General features: G+C 40.4%; 1 protein-coding gene across 1 annotated transcript in view; it reads right to left on the bottom strand.

Annotated features, from left to right (window-relative positions):
* UST (uronyl 2-sulfotransferase) overlaps window positions 1-20,955 on the bottom strand; it is a 279,848-nt gene that overhangs the window by 59,126 nt on the left and 199,767 nt on the right. Inside the window, exon 6 of the mRNA XM_074948584.1 lies at window positions 1,643-1,740. Within this exon, the coding sequence (XP_074804685.1) occupies window positions 1,643-1,740 (98 nt within the window). The remainder of the gene's footprint in view (window positions 1-1,642; window positions 1,741-20,955) is intronic.

The raw sequence follows: 20,955 nt of genomic DNA, 5'->3' as shown, positions 1-20,955 counted from the left end.
TTTTCATAATGTAAAGCAGAGCTTATTGCTTCCTACAGAAAGGTAGCTTATGTGGTCTTCCTTTTCTTTACAGAGACTTTGCCTATTTTTATTCTTTCCATTCATGTTTGTTAAGACTATGTTTTTATATTTTTCTACACTTTTCTCATGGTCTGGACAGTGGGCGCTATTAAAAATATCAGCCACACGTCGTGGTATTGCAGTGACTGTAGCGTGATAGTATCATGCTTTTAATAGCACCCACCCAAAATACTTTTTGGCTCCTTTCAGAGTGGAAAGTTTTCACCACCACTTACCCACTTATACTTTCTGAAATTATTGATATTACTGTAGGCCTGCAGATTTACCTACAGGTCCACACTAGCTGGTATAAAGGGATGTAGGCCCATTGACTCCAATGATTTACATCAGGTGAGGGTATGTCCCATAATTCTTTGTAACATTAACTTGCATTTCCTGCAGTCAGAGCGCTCCTTCCTTTCATAAGCACATATTCTGCAGCAGTGGTGTCCAACCTTCTCAGTTATGAAAGGCATTCCAGGGCAGGGGAAAAGGGAGATAAGAAGAGATCCAACAACTGGTTCTGACTCTTTCTATCCTAGCTCAGGTGCAGGGTAAATCAGCCTGGGAGCTGCTCTAACTTACACAAGCTGGCAACAGTTCTATAGGGACCATATGCTATCTAAGGGACAGTGGGAGTGTAGCCCACTTGAACCACTCCCCCTTCCCAATCTGACACATGCCCTGTACAAGGGGCTACAAGAAGTGGGGTCATAGGCTTTCCTTATGAGGCTGCATGTCTGCTGGGGACTGAGCAGTGCAAAGGGAGTGGCATGGGACAAAGAATCTGCCCCAAATTATTGATAGTGGCCCTTAGATCATTTTGAAATAGTATATTTGACCCTCCGGCTGAAAAAGTTGGACGCCACTGCTGCAGAATATGACCTTATGAAAGGAAGGCGGGGGTTGAACATCAGGTCCTTGCTCTGAGGGAAGCCTTGGGGTGGGTGGGCTGCGTCCTACCCCTGGGGGGTGGAGGTGGGAGGCGCTGGGTGGGGTTGATCACCCTGCACTCACCCCACAGTGGAGGCTCCTGTCCTGCAGGGCTGGGCCCAGCTCTCTGCAGTGCAATCTGGTACATAGGGTTATAGCACCGCTTAGATTTGGGCCAGCCACCCCTCCATCATATCCCCAGTGGACAGAAGCTGCAGGAGCTGCCACTGAAGATTAAATTATCATTTTATGTAGTTTATGTTCTTTTTCATTCTATTTTGTGTTATTTCACATTTCTGATATGCACACAAAGCTATAATTATAGTCTCTCAGGTGCCACAAGTACTCCTTTTCTTTTTGCGAAGACAGACTAACACGGCTGTTACTCTGAAACCTGTCATTATAGAGTGTGTACTCAAAGAAAAATAATAATGAAAAATGTACACCCTCCACTGAACAATTCCCTTATATATATTATTTCAAAATAAAGACATGCTGTTACCACATACTGACACATGAGCCATGTTTTCCCTTATATTTACAATAGGGAACAACTGTTGTGTTTCTGATACCACTCTGTGTGGTAACTACTGGCAAGTGTTCAATGTCTATTGCTGTACAGAATCAGGTATGTGATATCTACATTTACCTGCATCTTGGATGCTGTCCACAGAAATACGGTATGATGTAAAATAACCTGGGATTGGAACATTCAGGGTAGTTTTCAAGAATACATACATTAATATCCTAGGGAGAACGAAAGGAAAACAAGGTTAAATATTGTATCTCACCACCTCCATAAAAATGCGCTCTTTTCTTTCCCACCTAAGTAAAGTTTTTCCATACTTCATGGTGTGGTCCTGACTGCACTGCATCTACACCTAAGTCCCTCAAGAATAACTTGCAGGACACGTTAACATTTCATTAGCATAGGAAAAATTTTCTGGGAGCATCACAACATCTTGCTGCAACACCATGCTATTATTCTGTTGTAGTGATCACATCTTCAAAGCCAGGTTTTAACTTCACACCCTTTGATTAAAATGTACTGAAGACCGGTATAAGACTGTTTCTGAACATAGCCAGCTTAAGCATCAATTTATTAACACCATTATTACACATGCTTTGCAATTTCCCCCGTAAATATCCTCTGGGAAAAGACAGAAGAAGACACAATAATTTGAATTTTGACTGCAATGATACAAAACGATTTTATTTTACTTTCGTTCAATGGCCTTATACTGAATATAAATTAAAGTTCTCTTCTGATAGCCAAAACATGCATCACTCGTCCCTGTAAGTCAGTATATCACCCAGCTATTCAGGACTGGATCTTATGGTGAAAATTCTCCCTCACAAAAGAGCTGTATGCTCAACCAGTAGGAAAGCAAAGGACTTTGATCTCATCTAGGGGCTTTTATCGAAAGACCTGATGTAGATATTGAACTTTACTAATATAAACAGAGTGGAATTAGTCAAACTGAGTTCTCCCGCTGACATAGCTTCTGCCATTTGCGGAGGTGGTTTTATTATGCTAGTGGGAGAGCTCCCTCCTGTTGGCATAGAGCGTCTTCACTAGACGCGCTGCAGCTGCATTGGTACAGCTGCACCACTGCAGCACTGTACGTGTAGACATGTCCTCAGACTTCAAATGCTTAAGTGCTTTCTTTTCCGAATAAGGATGCTTTACTGAATCAAAGCCTTAATTCTACCATCATGCTGTTAACATTGTATTTGGGTCTATGATGAGTCTCCGCAAGCTACAGTCCCATTTCTCTCCCTCTCTTTTGTTTATGTAAATCAATTACTACTCTTTATCTTCCTAGTGACACATCATAATTTAACACGTGAGAGATAAGGTATTAGACAGTGAAGTAAATTCCATTCACACACACACCCCCACCCCCACCCCTCTGGATATTGAGAAAAGTTTGCTTTAAATACTTAGTAAACTATGAAGAGATTACTGATCAATCACTCCTGTCAAAACAAAACAAAAACCAAGGACAACTTTTAAAACTCAAGTTTGTATATTTTAAACTATTTTCCAGCAAATCATATAATCAACGGTACTAAAGTCTGCTGAAATATCTAGAAATATCAGAGTAAAAAGGGCATGCCTGCCCTGTAGGCCCCTTTTGGCCAAACATGGCTCTGCAGCACTCTGCCTCAGTATCCCCTTCACTAAGGCTCCTCAATAACACTAGGACAACACCACTCCTTCTTCGGGTCTGATTCATTAACATTAAAAAAAAAGTCTCTTCCATGCCAGTCTCTTTCACTCATCTCCCCTCTCCCCTCCCCTGGAGGTCTGTCTTGAAGTTTCCAAGCTGGGCACAACGGTCAGTCTCTCTCACCATTGCACCTTGGGCTCCTTTAATCACTCCTTGCTATCTTCTGAACATCCACTCTTAGGCATTCCTACCTGGAGTCTTTATTTCTTTTCCTAAGAATTACCATTGCACCAAGTCCATATTTTAAAATATTTTGGATTATCAGCAAGTATTTGTCATGTTCAGCAATGTATTACAATGTATTTAGGCAATTCAGTATGCTTATTACGGCTACTACCATTTTGTAATTGTTCATATGATCTTGGGTAAGAAAGGCATTTGTGCTCTCACTTTAGTACCTAGAAAATAGAGGCTCAGAATGCTAAACAACCACAAGACTCATCATCCTGGAAACGGGAATAAACTAGGTTTCAGAGTAGCAGCCGTGTTAGTCTGTATTCACAAAAAGAACAGGAGTACTTGTGGCACCTTAGAGACTAACAAATTTATTTGAGCATAAGCTTTTGTGGACTAAAGCCCACTTCATTGGATGCATTTCCACTGAATGCATCCGATGAAGTGAGCTGTAGCTTATGCTCAAATAAATTTGTTAGTCTCTAAGGTGCCACAAGTACTCCTGTTCTTTTTGCAGATACAGAGTAACACGGCTGCTACTCTGAATCCCTAGAGTGTAATCTTTCCCAAGGCAGGTTTCAGGGCTTTAGCAAGCCAATGGGTGAAAGCTGTAACTACAACTGCCTCTTCCTGTAATTGGCCTAAAAGAAAGAGGATTTCCCTTTGCAGCTCTATCACTTCTTCATAAACATGAATACAAGACTGCATTCACTCAAAAAAACCCAAGAATTATTTGATGTAAAAAGCAATGGAGACCTCCTCTCTTCTGAAAGCATAATTTGATTAACAAAAGCAGAGACAGAACCCATCCAATAAAAACACTTCTTCAGAGACAAAATCCTGCACATTTGACCACTGAACATTTTGGGTCTCTTTACTGAAAAAATTTCCTTGTGTAAAGAGAACCCTATTGATAGATCCTCTGCTAGAGTAAACAAGTGTCGCTCCACTGAAGTCAACGGAATGACATCAGTTTGAAGGAAGCAGAGGAACAGTCCCTTATAGTTTGATCTGATAAGGGAAAAATTAAACGGATTAGGAAGAAAACAACAACTTCCGTTGAAACAAAGCATTTACACCTGGGAAAAGTATGTTTTACTATAGACCAACAATTTTTCATGTGGGGAGTGGATGCACACTTTCTAATGCTCCGTAACTCATCAACACCATGTTTGCTATGTGGCCAAGGGATTGCTATCATTTATTTTAAATTCTGTACTTTATATGTTGAAAACCAGTATTACTTATGCCATATGGTGTACATTACAGCATCTAGAGGGTTCTAATAAGTTTAGCACCTGCTATCCTTTGTGAAAGCAATCACCAGCAACCATTCCCTCTATAAAGTTTTTTTTTTTTTAATTTGCAGCCTTATGATCTATGAAATTACAGCATGAATCGTGAGAAAAAAGTGCATTTGGTCTGATGTGTACTCATGTGAAACGTGTTTACTAGTGTTCTAATTATTATAAATAAATTACAAAGTATACATCATTTATACTTATTCTAAATTTGAACATACCTAGCTAGACTGAGTCTTCTTTGGTATTTTGATTGCTGTGCCAGTTGACCGATAACTGGACCAAAACATCCCCCCCGCCCCAAGACTGGTAAGGTTAAAAAAGATTATCCTGATCAATCTTAACATTTCATTTTCTGTTACAATGGCATAGATGAACATATGCCACTATAACAGGAAATGGATCCTTTAAAGCACCTATGGAGAATTTCACTTGTAGAAGGCACAATTCCAAATTGACAACTTCAAGCTGTCATTGTTTAGAGGTGCTTGGGAGGGATTTGTGTTTTGTTTTGTTTGGTAGACCTACATGAACATAGTTGAAAATTAAATAGCAAGAAAGCAACTTGGATCACATGCATTCATAATAATATTCTGAAAGAGACATTTTTCTTTGTTCACTGAGTATCAGATACACCACTCATTAATCTGCCAGTGCAGATGAACCCTATTTGGCTGAGGTTTCAAATTTCCTTGAGTTGGTGGACCTCTTCTGGTGGCTTCATAGAACACTATGATCATCTTTTATCCTTGACCATTGAAATGGGGATAGGTAAGTGTACCATCCTCACGCCCGGGTCATTTAGGTATACAGAGGTCTTGCAATAGATGAAGTTTCAGGAGCAGAGTTGTGCTGGTGGCAATGATCACGCCCTGAGATGAATCGATTGCTGTAAGAAGTTTGTTTTGTTTTGTTTTTTTTTTAGATTCTGGGTTGTGACTGGTGGAGATGAAATATAGCATCTCCAAAGCCCTGACCAGTTCTGGATGATGGATGTGCTGGTGAACCCCAAATATTTTTGCTCAGAAACGTAATTGTTTCTTGCTGCAAGTTTTTCAACCCATTGTGTGTATAAAATTAAAACTAAACTGGAACAGACCACCTGCCTGTATAGTGGCATGGGGAAGAGAAGTGTCAATGTCATTTTTGATTGAATTTCAATCAATCGGTTTCACTCACTGAGGTTCTGGATGCACTAGAGGAAGTTGATTTAATATCAGAGACACTGTTCACTACCCAAATCTAGCTGTGTTAAAAGAACAGAAAGACCACCAAAAAAAAAAAAATCTGGACACTGAAAATTCTGTAATGAGAATTGTGGAATGAGAGAGGATGGTAAAGTATCATACTTTTGTTGCTTTCCTAACAAGCTGGGGCACTGTGGTAAGCCACTGAAACCTGTGTCATCCTAGCTAAAGTCAGACACATGCCATTCCCAAAGACAATCACTGCAAGTATTTGCCATGAGAGCTCTTCAGCCCAATGACAATATAATTGCATTTGGGATAACAGACTTTGATTGGAGCTTTTCATTAAACCCTCCCTCCCCCATCTCCATAGGCCTTGCATTGTTCCTGTTCTGATATTATGAAACTGGAAATTTTTCATAACATATTCATCCCCTATCATTGTTACAATTTTATTTCAAATAATATTTCATTAACACCACATTATTATATCAAAGTGAACTAGTGCTCTAGTCTAGTATTCTGGCGACAGGTCAGGCTGCTGACCACCCATAAATGTAGTGATGGGGCGTTACAGAAAGAAAAACTGCCTTTTCAAAACAACAAGCCCCAAACAACTTCTCCCAGCCCTCTCTCCCAAATCCTACACATCTGGAGTACTGATTAGCTTAGATCATCTCTCTTAGATCCTAACAGGCTTTCTTCCAACCAGATTACTTCGCTTATTCTCTCTCCTGTCAACTTTTAGAAACATCTGTCCTTAATAAAATGCCTGATGACCCTTTATCTTATTATACACTGTCAGAAAAAGACACATTACTGAAAAAACAGTGCTCTCCTTGAGAAGAAAGGTCTAAGAACACATTCAACATATTTTATTTTCAGAATGAAACTCAGTCAAAATGTAGGAAAACAGGAAATGGGTTTCCTACAACTAAAATAGGGCTGCTATAGGTAAATCCATTTTCCTGTTACTACAACTATGCTCCCGCAAAACAAGCTGCTTTCTCATAAAGTTACCCCATCAAAGACTCTGAGTTACAAGCTACTGTTACCCAATGAAATTCAGGCCTTATTCTCTGAGATGTTTTGAGTAAGATTCTTCCCTTCCCCACTTCTGTATTATAGGAGATTTGGAGACAGCAGATGCCCAAGTATAGGACACGAATTAAGTCAAATTATAATAAACACGCCTTTTCCAACAGGTGTTTTGCTGGACAGTCTTTCCAGTGACAACATCAACAGCAATAGCTGCATCACTCTGTAACTGTAGATGTACGTCCAACTCATTACGATTTAAATGTTTTTACAGAACATAAAAGTATAGACAACTATATCTTCCACGTTTTCTCATTGATACAGCCTTGTTCCAGGCTTTGGCAGTGCTCTGGGGAGATGAGACTTTGGTGAAACACACAGCATATACAAAATGTAAAGAATCACAATCTGACATGGCCTCTGTTGGTAACTGAATTTATTTTATAGTGAAATAAACACCTGATAAGAAAATGTAGAAAGTAGTTCATTACATAATAACGCTTACGGGACTTTACACATCTTTAAATTGTAATACAATTCTTAGCTAATTATAAATGCAGATTACTGAAAAGTGGGGAGTATTCCTGAAGGTCCCTTAATTAGGAAAATGCAGAGGACAATACACTGTAATGCTGATTTTCCTGTCAGGATTTCAGAAATTTTTGCAAATCCCTCACTATAAACTCTGGACCACAAATACCTGAGTGTTGGACCGGGGTGTCCCTACAGTGGTTACTTCTCAGTGTTGTGAAGTAATCATAAATCTTGTTAATTAGGACTGACCCAAGCATGATATTTTAGCTCTAAATATTTCACAAATTATGCTGCAGCACCTGGAGTCAGACAGTACTAGAAATCTTCCTTTCCTGTTAGAGTGAGAATGTCTGACTTTTTTGTGTTGCAGAAACATTCTTTTAAAAAGAAGTTGTCGGTGAATTTAGAGGTCATGAAAGGTGTCGGGGTGCTAGCTCTCGAGATTGAAAGTCCACAGGTAAACCCAAGGAGTTCCTGCAGCAGCTCAATCTTTTCTACACTGTCTTCCCAGGTTAGCCTCGACCCTGCTCAACAGGAACTACCTGTGGGAGCGGGAAGATTGGACCTGCAGATGTGAATTTCCACTTTGTCCCAGCTTTCTGCGATTGCCAGATAAGGCAACAATTGTGAAGGGGACACATGTCCGCTCGAAACAAGGACAACCAGCAACTTAAATTTAAAAAAAGGAGAATAATTAAAAAAAAAATCAATTCCTTTTTTAATAAAAAGAAAAAAGAAAAGGAGTACTTGTGGCACCTTAGAGACTAACCAGTTTATTTGAGCATGAGCTTTCGTGAGCTACAGCTCACTTCATCGGATGCATAGCATATCGTGGAAACTGCAGAAGACATTATATACACACAGAGACCATGAAACAAAACTTCCTCCCACCCCACTCTCCTGCTATGCATCCGATGAAGTGAGCTGTAGCTCACGAAAGCTCATGCTCAAATAAACTGGTTAGTCTCTAAGGTGCCACAAGTACTCCTTTTCTTTTTACGAATACAGACTAACACGGCTGTTACTCTGAAACCTTTTTTAATAAAGCCACTTTGTACTTTATGATGTGCACACAACAGTGGCCAAGTGTAATAAATCCTTTGTGAGCAAACACCCAATCTGCCTTTACTCAATAAGGTAAAAGATAAAACCGTGACAACCAGATTGCGTAATGTTAGCTACCTAGAAGAAATGTCTAAAAATGTCCATAAATCATATTATGCTAGATCTTGAAATGAATCATTTCCTGGTTCTTTGCCTATAGGTACTGAAATGAATCAGCATGTGCAATCAAGCTGTACTGTCTTAGAGCAATTCATTATACAAAAATTAGGTTAAAATAGTAAAACTGAACTTTGTATGCTGCATAAAAAAAATCAGATGAGCTCTCATTCCTGATGTCGCAGTTGGGGACAGCAATGAAATAATGCAGTACTCCCAACAAAGGCAGTTTCTGCTACTGTATCTTTTAGCAAGTTTATAGCAATATATAGCTTTCATATTTTTGTTAATACAATCCTCTCTCGCCACGGAACCAAGGAGTTTATCTGTAATATTGAGTTCAAATGTAATATTAAACATTGCAAAGGATTTCAATGGAACAAAATCTATGTCGGTTGAGGAAGCGTTAAAAGAGCATGATATAATAAAGACTATGTTTTAAAGCTTAACATCACCATAGGCCAGATACTCCTTTCTGCTATAGAGTGAGAAAGCAGCAAAGGGATAGAAAGGCAGCTTTGTAACATGCTTGTTTCCCCTTCCCTACAAGAAAACACATAGTGGAGATCCACAAGCCTGAGATGCTTGTGTGGGTGGGTGAGTGGGGAGGCAGGGTTGAGGGAGATGCACTATTCTGGGGAACAGCCACAGTGCATGGCACATTCCCCCTTAACCCAGTGGAAAGGCATGTGGAAGTTAGCACTTCCACAAGCCGTTTTCAATCAATTACAGTCTAACTACAATATCACTATATAGGCTATGACATTTCTGCATGCTATAGTGATAGGAAGTGCAGACCTTTAGTTACTCTCCTATTAACACTAGTTAACTCACGCGATTAAGTAAAAAAACAATTAATTGCGATTAATCACAGCTAATTCACGATTAGCTAAAAAAATTAATCACAATTAATCGCAGTTTTAATTGTACTGTTAAACAATAGAAAACCCACTAAAATTTATTAAATACTTTTGGATGTTTTTCTACATTTTCAAATATATTGATTTCAATTACAACACATAATACCAAGTGTACAGTGCTCACATCATCATTTTTAGAGTGCAAATATTTGTAATAAAAATAATATAAACAAAAGACATAGTAATTTTCAATTCACCTGATACAAGTTCTGTAGAGCAATCTCTTTATCATGAAGGTGCAACTTAGAAAGGGAGATCTTTTTTGTTACATAACTGCACTCAAGAACAAAACAATGTAAACTTTAGAGCCTACAAGTCCACTCAGTCCTACTTCTTGTTCAGACAATCACTGAGACAAACAAGTTTGCTCACATTTGCGGGAGATAATGCTGCTCGCTTCTTATTTGCAATGTCACCTGAAAGTGAGAACAGGTATTCACATGGCCCTTTTGTAGCCGGCAGTGCAAGATATTTACATGCCAGATATACTAAACATTCTTGTGCCCCTTCTTGCTTCGGTCACCATTCCAGAGGTCATGCTTCCATGCTGATGATGCTGGTTAAAAAAATAATGCATTAATTAAATTTGTGACTGAACTCCTTGGGGGACAACTGTATGTCTCCTGCTCTGTTTTACCCACATTCTGCCATATATTTTCTGTTATAGAAGTCTTGGATGATGACCCAGTACATGTTGTTCGTTTTAAGAACACTTTCACTTCAGATTTGACAAAATGCAAAAGGTACAACTGTGAGATTTCTAAAGAGAGCTACATCACTTGATGCAAGGTTTAATAATCTGAAGTGCCTTCCAAAATCTGAGAGGGATGAGGTGTGGAGCATGGTTTCAGAAGTCTTAAAAGAGCAAGACTCCGATGCGGAAACTATAGAAGCCGAACAACCAGAAAATAAAATCAACCTTCTGCTGGTGGCATCGGACTAAGATGATGAAAATGAACATAGAATCATAGAACTAGAAGGGATCTCAAGAGGTCATCTAGTCCAGTCCCCTGCACTCAAGGAAGGACTAAGTATTATCTAGACCAGGGGTGGGCAAACTTTTTGGCCGGAGGGCCACATCAGGGTTTCCGAAACTGTATGGCGGGCCGAGTAGGGAAGGCTGTGCCTCCCTAAACTGCCCCTGCCCCCATCCGCCCCCTCCCATTTCCTGCCCCCTGACTGCCCCCCTCAGAACTCCCAACCCATCCAACCCCCCCTGCTCCTTGTCCCCTGACCGCCCCCCCAGGACCCCCTGCCCCTAACCACCCCCCCCCCCGAGACCCTACCCCCTATCCAACCCCCAATGTTCCCCAGCCCCTGACTACCCCGTCCAGAACTTCTGCCCCATCCAACCACCCCCTGCTCCCTGTCCCCTGACTGCCCTCCGGGACCCCCTGCCCCTTATCCAACCCCCTCCGTTCCCCGCCCCCTTACTATGTCACTCAGAGCAGCAGCACTGGCAGCCGCGCTGCCTGGCCGGAGGCAGCCACACAGCTGCGCTTCCCGGCAGGAGCTCGCAGCCCCACCGCCCAGAGCACTGGCGGCACAGTGAGCTGAGGCTGCAGGGGAGGGGGGACAGCAGGGGAGGGGCCGGGGGCTAGCCTCCCCGGCCGGGAGTCAAGGGCAGGGCAGGGCAGAGCAGGACTGTCCCATAGGCCGGATGTGGCCCGCGGGCCATAGTTTGCCCACCTCTGATCTAGACTATCCCTGACAGGTGTTTGTCCAACCTGCTCTTAAAAATCCCCAATGATGGAGATTCCACAACCTCCCTAGGCAATTTATTCCAGTGCTTAATGACTCTGACAGTTAGGAAGTTTTTCCTAATGTCCAGCCTAAACCACCGTTGGGGCAATTTAAGCCCATTGCTTCTTGTCCTATCCTCAGAGGTTAAGAACAACAATTTTTCTTTCTCCTTGTAACAACCTTTTATGTACCTGAAAATGGTTATCATGTCCCCTCTCAGGCTTCTCTTCTCCAGACTAAACAAATCCAATTTTTTCAATCTTCCCTCATAAGTCATGTTTTCGAGACCTTTTATAATTTTTGTTGCTCTTCTCTGGACTTTCTCCAGTTTGTCCACATCTTTCCTGACATGCGGCGCCCAGAACTGGACACAATAGGCCTCCAGTTGAGGCCTAATCAGCCCAGAGTACAGTGGAAGAATTACTTCTCATGTCTTGCTTAGAATACTCCTGCTGATACATCCCAGAATGATGTTTTCTTTTTTCTGCAACAGCATTACACTGTTGACTCAGATTTACCTTGTGAGCCACTATGACCTCCAGATCCCTTTCCGCAGTATTCCTTCTTAGGCAGTTATTTCCTATTCTGCACCTGATTGTTCCCTCCTACGTGGACTACTTTGCATTTGTCCTTATTGAATTTCATCCTATTTACTTCAGACCATTTGTCCAGTTTGTCCAGATCATTTTGCATTTTAATCCTATCCTCCAAAGCACTTACAACCCCTCCCAGCTTGGTATCGTCCACAAACTTTGTAAGTGTACTCTCTATGCCATTATCTAAATCACTGATGAAAATATTGAACAGAAACGGACCCAGAACTGATCCCTGCAGGACCCCACTTGTTATACCCTTCCAGCATGACTGTGAACCACTGGTAACTACTCTCTGGTAATGATTTTCCAACCCGTTATGCACCCACCTTATAGTAGGTCCATCTAGGTTGCATTTCCCTAGTTTGAGAAGGTCATGTGAGACAGTATCAAAACTCTTTTTGGACATGTGTATAGAATGAAAGGTGAAAGTGGACACCAATGGGCAGAAGCCTATGGACTGATAACGATCATGATTAATATGTGCTTGATATACGCTCGTGATTGTCTATAAAAAAAGATCATAAAGCGTAATGCTTAAAATTAACTTCTGCTTCATGAAGAATGGTTAAATTTCCTTTTTCTAAGTATTTAAAAATAACATTTATAAATAACATGGTGTTAAACTATTATCACAAATTACAAATTAAAAGTTTTTAAATGTATAAGCATTTTACTCGCTTGGGCGCATTTACCTCATGGCGCACAAATTTGAACTCTGCTTCAAAAATTTGCACAGAAGGAATTTTTTGCACACACAGCCTGTCAAAAATTAGAGGGAACATTGACCAAAAGCCTTACTAAAGACAAGATATACCACATCTACTGCTTCCCTCCTATCCACAAGGTTTGTTACCCTGTCAAAGAAAGCTATCAGGTTGGTTTGACATGATTTGTTCTTGACAAATCTATGCTGTTATTTATCACATTATCTTCTACGTGTTTACAAACTGATTGCTTCATTATTTGCTCCATTATCCTTCCAGGTACAGAAGTTAAGCTGACTGGTCTGTAATTCCCTGCGTCGTCCTTATTTCCTTTTTTATAGATGGGCACTATATTTGCCCTTTTCCAGTCTTCTGGAATGTCTCCCGTCTTCCACGACTTTTCAAAGATAATTGCTAATGGCTCAGATATCTCCTCAGTCATCTCCTTGAGTATTCTAGGATGCATTTCATCAGGCCCTGGTGATTTGAAGACATCTAACTTGTCTAAGTAATTTTTGACTTGTTCTGTCCCTATTTTAGACTCTGATCCTCCCTCATTTTCACTGACATTCACTATGTTAGACGTCAAATCACCACCAACCTTCTCAGTGAAAACCAAAACAAAGTCATTAACCACCTCTGCCATATCCACATTTTCTGTTATTGTCTTTCCCCCCTCATTGAGTAACGGGCCTACTCTGATATGCATTGGTCTGCACTGCTTTGGATTGTTATTGAGCAGAACCTGTCATCATCATGGACACATGTCCTCTGGAATGGTGGTTGAAGCATGAAGGGACATATGAATTTTTACGGCATCTGGCATGTAAATATCTTGCGACACTGGCTACAACAGTGCCATGCGAACACCTGTTCTCATTTTCAGGTGACATTGTAAACAAGAAGAAGGCAGCACTATCTCCTGCAAAATTAAACAAACTTGTTTGTCTTACAGCCTGGCTGAACAAGAAGTAGGATTAAGTGGATTAGTAGGCTCTAAAGTTTTACATTGTTTTGTTTTTGAATGCAGTTTTTTTTGTATATAATACAACATTTGTAAGTTCAACGATCATGATAAAGAGATTGCACTACTGTACTTGTAATGGGGGAATTGAAAAATACTATTTCTTTTGTTTTTTACAATGCAAATATTTGTAATAAAAATAAATATAAAGTGAGCATTGCACACTTTGTATTCAGCATTGTAACTGAAATCAATCTATTTGAAAATGTAGAAAACATCCAAAAATATTTAAATAAATGGTATTCTATTATTGTTTAGCAGTGCGATTAATTTTTTTAGTCACTTGACAGCCCTAATTAACACCCTTTGAATTTCACTTGCTGTTAAACTGTCAAGCCAACTTTTGCGGGGGGAGGAGGGGCTGAATTTTTTTATGCTTATTCTCAACCCAGAAAGGAATTTTTGAAATAACGAAGATAGTTGGTTTTGCCAGGTCAAAGTTATGTATATTAAAACAAAAACAAAAAATCACTTTCCTCATATATCCCAACATACATTTTGCACACAGAAAACTCAAAGAGACCTTAGGACTAGCTATCTGTGTCTGAATGAAATCAGAAAGTTCTGCAATTTTAAAACTATGAGCATTTAAGGTTTCTCCATACCAACAGAATTCACTTTTATATACCCAGTAATACAGAACACTACATCTAAGGAAAGCAGCTGGAGTTAGGTTTCCATCGCATAATTTGGAATTTCTTGATTTGTGTAAAATCTCAGCGTTAATGTAGATAAAGTACTTTTTTTTTTTAATGTAGGTAACACTTAGGATAAAAAAAAAATCCAGACTTCAAAATTCTGATTTGTTAATCCTAAATGAACCTAAACTGATTATAAAAATTTCAGATTCTATTTAACAGACTTATATTAATGCTTATTAAATGATCCTAGAGACTTTAAATAATGAAGAATTATATTTTATCAGATACTTGTATCTTACAAATATTTTTCTATCCATTTCCCCATTAATCTACTGCAAGTTATGAAAACTGCCTTTTCTTCTCTCATAACCAAAATGAGAAAAATGACATCTTTCCATACCCTGCTAATAAACTGTAACTTGTATAATATAATTGGGAGGGATTCTATTTATAATATAGCCAGGATGTACTTCCAAACGAAGACCGAAGGTAACAAATGTGAAGTGAAGGTGAGTCACAAGGTCCACAGAGGAAGTGGTGAACTAAATAAATGGCTTTCAACTAGACACAACTGTAAAAGGAAACTAAATAAAATAATGTGGAAAACCAGTCAGCAAGCCCAACCAATGGTGATCTCTCCTGCTTACAAGGCTGTTCTTAATACAGTTTTTTAGTCAACAGTACAGTATCGTACTTATTCTGAACAGCCAAGGAAAGTTTTTCTGCTCTGCTAAGAAACTCACAATCCTCTAACTGCTTTTTAAATGTTTGTTGCTCAGTATTTATATGTGGATCAAACTGACCATCACATCCTGACAATCTCACGAGATATGTATTAAGTACAACTATACTTTAAAAAAAAAAAAGGCATATCCTTCTCCAAGCCTGGATGTTTCTGAACACCCAGATGGTGATGAGAGAAAAAGTGTAAACACGAATGCTCAGAAGATTGCTCAAGAGTGTAAACAGAAAATGAAAGAAGGAAAGGTACGATTTCCTACTTTTTAAGGCGGTAGAAACACCTACCTTGCTCTAGTGATACCATAAAGTCAGGGTAGTGGTTGGAATGAAGGTTCCCAAACACAAATGTAATGAAGATTTATTAAGACTGTTATTGTATGTTAACATCACAAGTTACTAAGACATTTTTGTGGAGACTAAATGACTACGTAATACATAGCTTTAACCCTGCATAAGTATGATTTTAATCAGTCAGTGTTTAATGTTCTCATTCAACGTATATCAAGTAAGTATTTGGGCATCTCAATGCAAAGCCACAAAAGTCAAGATGATGAATTTCCATTTAATCAGTTTTTTAAGTTTCCATTTTCAAATTCTGGCAGAATTTGGTCCTTGCTAATGAATGCAGGGGACTAGTAACACTGGCTAGAGTGTGCCATATGGTAAGCAGATGCTATTCAAGCTTCCTCACATAGCATTGCCAATGCAACTCCAGCCAAACATTTAGCAGCCAATGCTATTCTGGTGTGAGGCCCCTCCAATGGGTGCCAGTTGTACTAAATTGTGCCAGACTGTGGGTGTTTTCTGAGAAGGAGAAATGTCCACTAGAGACTGACCCTCAAAGCCATTTCAATATCCAAACCGGATTTAAGAGGTAAGAAGCTAGTGCCTCAGCCTATAACCCTACCAGGTCACAATTTAGCAATGTTATGTCCCATTCACCGTAATGCAGCCAATGCAAAAATGACCTGACTACCACTGTCCAGATCTTGCAGTTATTCTGTCAAAAAGGTTATTAAATGACTGAAAAGCATTCAGTCATGATGATTTGACCATTTCACTTTGGCACTGAAGTAAGTCTCTCTAGGTATTTCTTAATACACCCACCAGTGCAGTATCTGAGCAAATACAAATGTCCATAATGTTAGGAGTCAGTCAGAAAAAACCCCTAAAACAACCACCAATTATTTTATTTTCCCGTGTGATTCTGTGGAAGTGACTAATATGAGATTATTTTTTCTTTTTGTTTCATTCTACCTCTATGGTAGTTATTGATAGAAAGGGAAAGAGATGAGTCCCACATTTCATCCTGAAAAGAGAGAGATCTTTGATCATCCCAATAACTAGTAGGGGAGAGTTCCACAGACTGAGGACAGCTGTCCTGAAAGGCCAATCCTCTATATGTTTGAGTTGCATGCTACACAGTCAGCTCTACTGGATAGAAGTAGCTATTCAGGAAGATCCTGGCCGCAGACAGAAAGAGAAGTGGTCTTTGATATAGTTGAGAGGTTCAGGTCACTGAGGCCCTTGAAGATAAAGATGAGCTATTGGATGCCCTGTATCATCTGGTTTCTTCACGGCAATCATATTTATCCATAATTACAATAAACTGCAGCAATGGCATCTAGGGCAATGAATGTGCAGACTGCTGTGGCCAGCTAGCATTAATCAGAAAGGGGCATGGCTTATTAGCCACCCAAGTTTAATAAGAGTACTTTGGTTATTGAGTTAAGAGCAGTGGTGCAAGTACGGTGTACGGTACAGTACGGTACGCTGTACCAGTCAGATATTTCTCAATTTCTCCTCCTTTTCCCCCCTCCGGTTCCCAGGGAAAAGGAGCAGGATGTGGGGCTGCCAGGCAGCCCCATGCAGGCCACTCCTCTGGTGCGGCTGTTGTACCATCCCCAGACCTGTCCTCTGGAGGGGCTGCTGTACAGACCTCGGGCAGGAGGACTCAGGAGACGCGGCTGCGTGGAAGGGCTGGGGGCAGTACAGCAGCTGCGCTGGAGGAGCTGCACGTTCTTCTCCTTTTGCTGCTGCAATTCCCGGGATAGCCCTGCAGTTCAGGGCTCTCCTGGGAACCGCAGCGGCAAAAGGAGCAGAACGTGGGGCCACACGGCGGCCCTGCACTGGCAGCTCCTCCAGCACAGCTGTACCACCCGCTAGCCCTTCCACGCAGCTGTGCCTCCTGAGTCCTCCTGCCTGGGGTCTGTACAGCAGAAGTCTCCAGCGCAGAGGGAGGAGGGCAGAAACTACCCCCCAAGGTAACGTGGGATGGATATGGATCCTGGGGAGGGGACAGGGAGAGAGTCGGGGCCTCAGGTTGGGGGAGGGGGGTCACGTGCCCCCCCTTGTGTCCCTCCCATGAGTGCAGTGTACCAGCAAGAAATGATTGCTACTTGCACCACTGATTAAGATTTATTCAGAAACAGTATGGAGCCTAGATGGACTCCAAGACTGTACACCACTTCAGTGATTGAAAGCTGGAAGACGGATGCCTTGACTGAGGGCAATGTTATAGTTTTGGCTTTTTTCCCTCAAAAATTTTCTCTTCCCCATCACCACCACCTTAGTCTTGCCTTAATTTGGCTTCAGCCAGTTAGTCTTCATCTAGATTTTTATTTTATTCAGGAACCAGGAAGCTGGATTGAGGGTGTTGTGTTTGAAGTGAAGGGGATGCAGACCTGGGTATCATCTGAAGACCATGGGATCTCACCATCTCCTGTATAGGTTTCATGAACAGGATGGGGGATAAAACTGAGCTCTCCGTGAGTGTGCTTAAAAGATGCAGTTGCAGTCTTTTGTCATCTGTGCAAAACAAACGATCTTTCAGGCCGCTGAACAAATGACTGAAAATGTGATCATGATTCTAGGTAGACTGCCAGTTTTATAACAATAGGTCCAGGAAATCATTCAAAGTACAGAGCAATTTAATTTTGTGATGATAACTGAAGTTTCACTGTAACTGGAGCCTGCCTTTAGGTGACTGTGGTCCCTAGACTATCTGAAGGGTCCCTCTCTTATTCATGCAGCTGTAGGGGAACACCTGTGAAAAGTCTTCCTCACTCCATGACTGGAGGTGCAACAGGTGGTTCTTCCTCACACACAATCTGTCCCATACAAGAATATTACAAGGGGCTCCTTCAGCATGACTCCTTGCAACCCCTTAGAGGGCAGACAGGGATGGGGAGTGGCATTTGTACAGGTCTCTGCCTCCCTTCCATTGAGAAGCTGATCAGAGAAGAGGTGTTAGGCCCCTCTTCCCTACAAAACTTCACCTCTTCCAGGGGCTTACACCAAAGGTAATATTTTCAAGTTATTAACAAGTTGAAATGTACAAACAACAAAGAATTGATTAACGAGGAAGGAACCACGCCTTATCAGAGGCACCATATACTGTAAAGGCAAGTGTATTTAAATGTTAGCAAACCCTAAACAAAGTTGAGATGGGATTTCTCTTATAATCCTTATTTTCACTCATATTTCTTTTCATCTGTTCTTCCCTATCCCCCAACTTGTAAAATATTTTTTTTCTTTACAGAAAGTATGTAGTAATGTATAGCTCCTAAAACAGCTGCCCATAATACCATAGTATTTTAGATTTCAAATCCCCCTCCATCACATTTCTGATAGCAGTTGAAAAATGTTTTTCTTAATCCTGGGTCTCTTAAATGTCCACAAGAAACTCATTATCAGTCTTTCAACTTAGCCTTCCCCCAAACTGACCTAAATCACATATTCAAAAAACAACAAGAGTATCTAGAGAACGAAGGAGAGAGAGTGGAACTGAAATATTAATCTTCTGTTCACTAATAAATTTGTAAGGCACTCAGTTACCATAGTGATGAGTGCAGTAAAACAACCCACATAGAAGGATTAGAAAAATGTTCTTGGAAAGTTTTTAGGGATCCTTAGCAGCAGCATGTAGGAAAAAACAAAACACCCCACACAGCCAATTCATTTGAATCACACCCTTGTCCCTAGCCATATTGTTCAAATATTAGTTCAAAACAGAAGACTTTCTATGGGACACGTAGAACTGGGCATTCTGTTCTCAGGAAATAGTTTATTCAATGAGTTTCATCCTCTGTTTATTGTTTGTAAAAAGACAGATTTTCATTATTCCTAGTTGTTCACATGCTCTCTCTGAACACATTCAGTCAATAAGTTATTTTCTAATAATTTATTTTGACTGTTATTTGGTGTGTGTGATTGTCATCGAAGTCACACAGTATTAATTCTATTCTGTCCAGATGACTAGCTTTCACACAGGAGAATGGAAATCACTGAGATTTCAAGATGGCTGCACAAATCCTTTGGGTTCTATGTTCCCAATCCTGCAAATTGCCCCATACAGGTGGCCCCCTGAATATGTGCACGGCCCCTCAGAAATCAGTGGGGCTCAGTGTGGAGCAACTTGAAGGATCGGGGCCTAACATGTTTGTATAAGTCTTCATGAGGCTTTTACTTTCTGCAGATGTTCTCGTGAAAGTATCACATACAAAAGCTTGAAAAAAATGAATAAAAAGATAATGTGAATTTATATGATTTATTCAAACAAATGTTCACAAGTTTTTTTTTGTTTTTTTTTTGTAATATTCTCTCAGTTCTAGCCTTCTGATTTCCAGAGACTCAAGCTCATTAAGTTCCACTCAGTGACAACATGGCCCATTTGCTCTTCCCCAGGATTCCTAATCTGAGTGGCAGCGCTGCAAAAAGTCTAGCAAAGAACAAATTTGGAGCCTTCAAACAAGTCAGCCGAGGCAGATGAGAGAAAGCAAGTAGAAAGTAGTAAGGAAAAGGTAAAGGTTTCTTTTTGAGAAATTATTTTCTTTACATGAAAAAATTTAAAACGTTACACAAACGTGGAAAAAACAATTTCCTAAAAAGAAAGACCTTAACATTAGTTTATTTTTTTCCCTCTAGCAGGAAACTCTCCTTCACAAACTGGATGGTTGTCACTTTTCATTAACACACAAAATGTAGGTTTGGTGCCACATGACATTCGTTTGGAATGGACATTTTAGATTTTTATATGATGGGACATTTATCACCAATTTTTGTATTCAGACTGATTTTTCATTTTAAAAAGGGCATTTATTTTTTTTGCCAGCATGACTTTTCCAACTGAAAACATGGATAGCTGTAGCTGGGAAGAACAAGAATGTAACAACAACAAAAAAACAGGGAACTAATTTCAATAATCTTTCCTAGCTGCATCAAAAATCCTAGTTTCACTTCAGCTTCCGCACTTTCCAGTACTCTCATGTCCCTAAACCCTTCCCACTTCCTCCTTTCCCATCTCCCCACAGATGCAAAGGTTTCAGTCAGAAAGAAAAACAGATAGCACCAAAACAGAGTTTCAATCCATGGAGAACGCGGGGCAGCTATCTCAAAAGAGGCCAACATGGCTTCTAACTCAGTGAAAACAATGGAAGATGTCAGACATCTTTGAAAAGGGCAAAAACCCCCAACAAAGACTGGTTGCAGATGCTCCTGTGATCTTGAGCAGGCTGCAAAAATATATCAGACTCATGGGAGTCATGATAAAAGCCTTCAGATTTGGCAAGTCTTGGATGCCCTTAACTAGTGATCTCCAAAGAGGAAGGGTTTTACTGATTAACTTTTGGGGGTGGGGGGCATCTTATCTTTGCATCCAAAAGAGTAGTTTGCACTTAGACACTGGACCAAGTCAAAAAGACTCTCTGCAATTAAGGGGACAGTTATGATTCCTACTGTTTCAGCTTGGTTGGGTTGATAGGTTTAGAGTATTGTCCTAAAATGTCAACCCAATGCATTCCAGGCACTGTATGTTATTTACTTATTCCTTTATCACTCCCTCAAATCTTGCAGTCAAAATAGAGGACTAGAGTTATGTTTTTGTGACCAATAGGGATATCAGCT

Source organism: Natator depressus, chromosome 3 (assembly GCF_965152275.1).
Source record: "Natator depressus isolate rNatDep1 chromosome 3, rNatDep2.hap1, whole genome shotgun sequence".
Taxonomy (NCBI): Eukaryota; Metazoa; Chordata; order Testudines; family Cheloniidae; genus Natator; species Natator depressus.
Note: the sequence above shows the minus strand (reverse complement) of the source record. Positions and strands in the feature narration are given on the sequence as shown.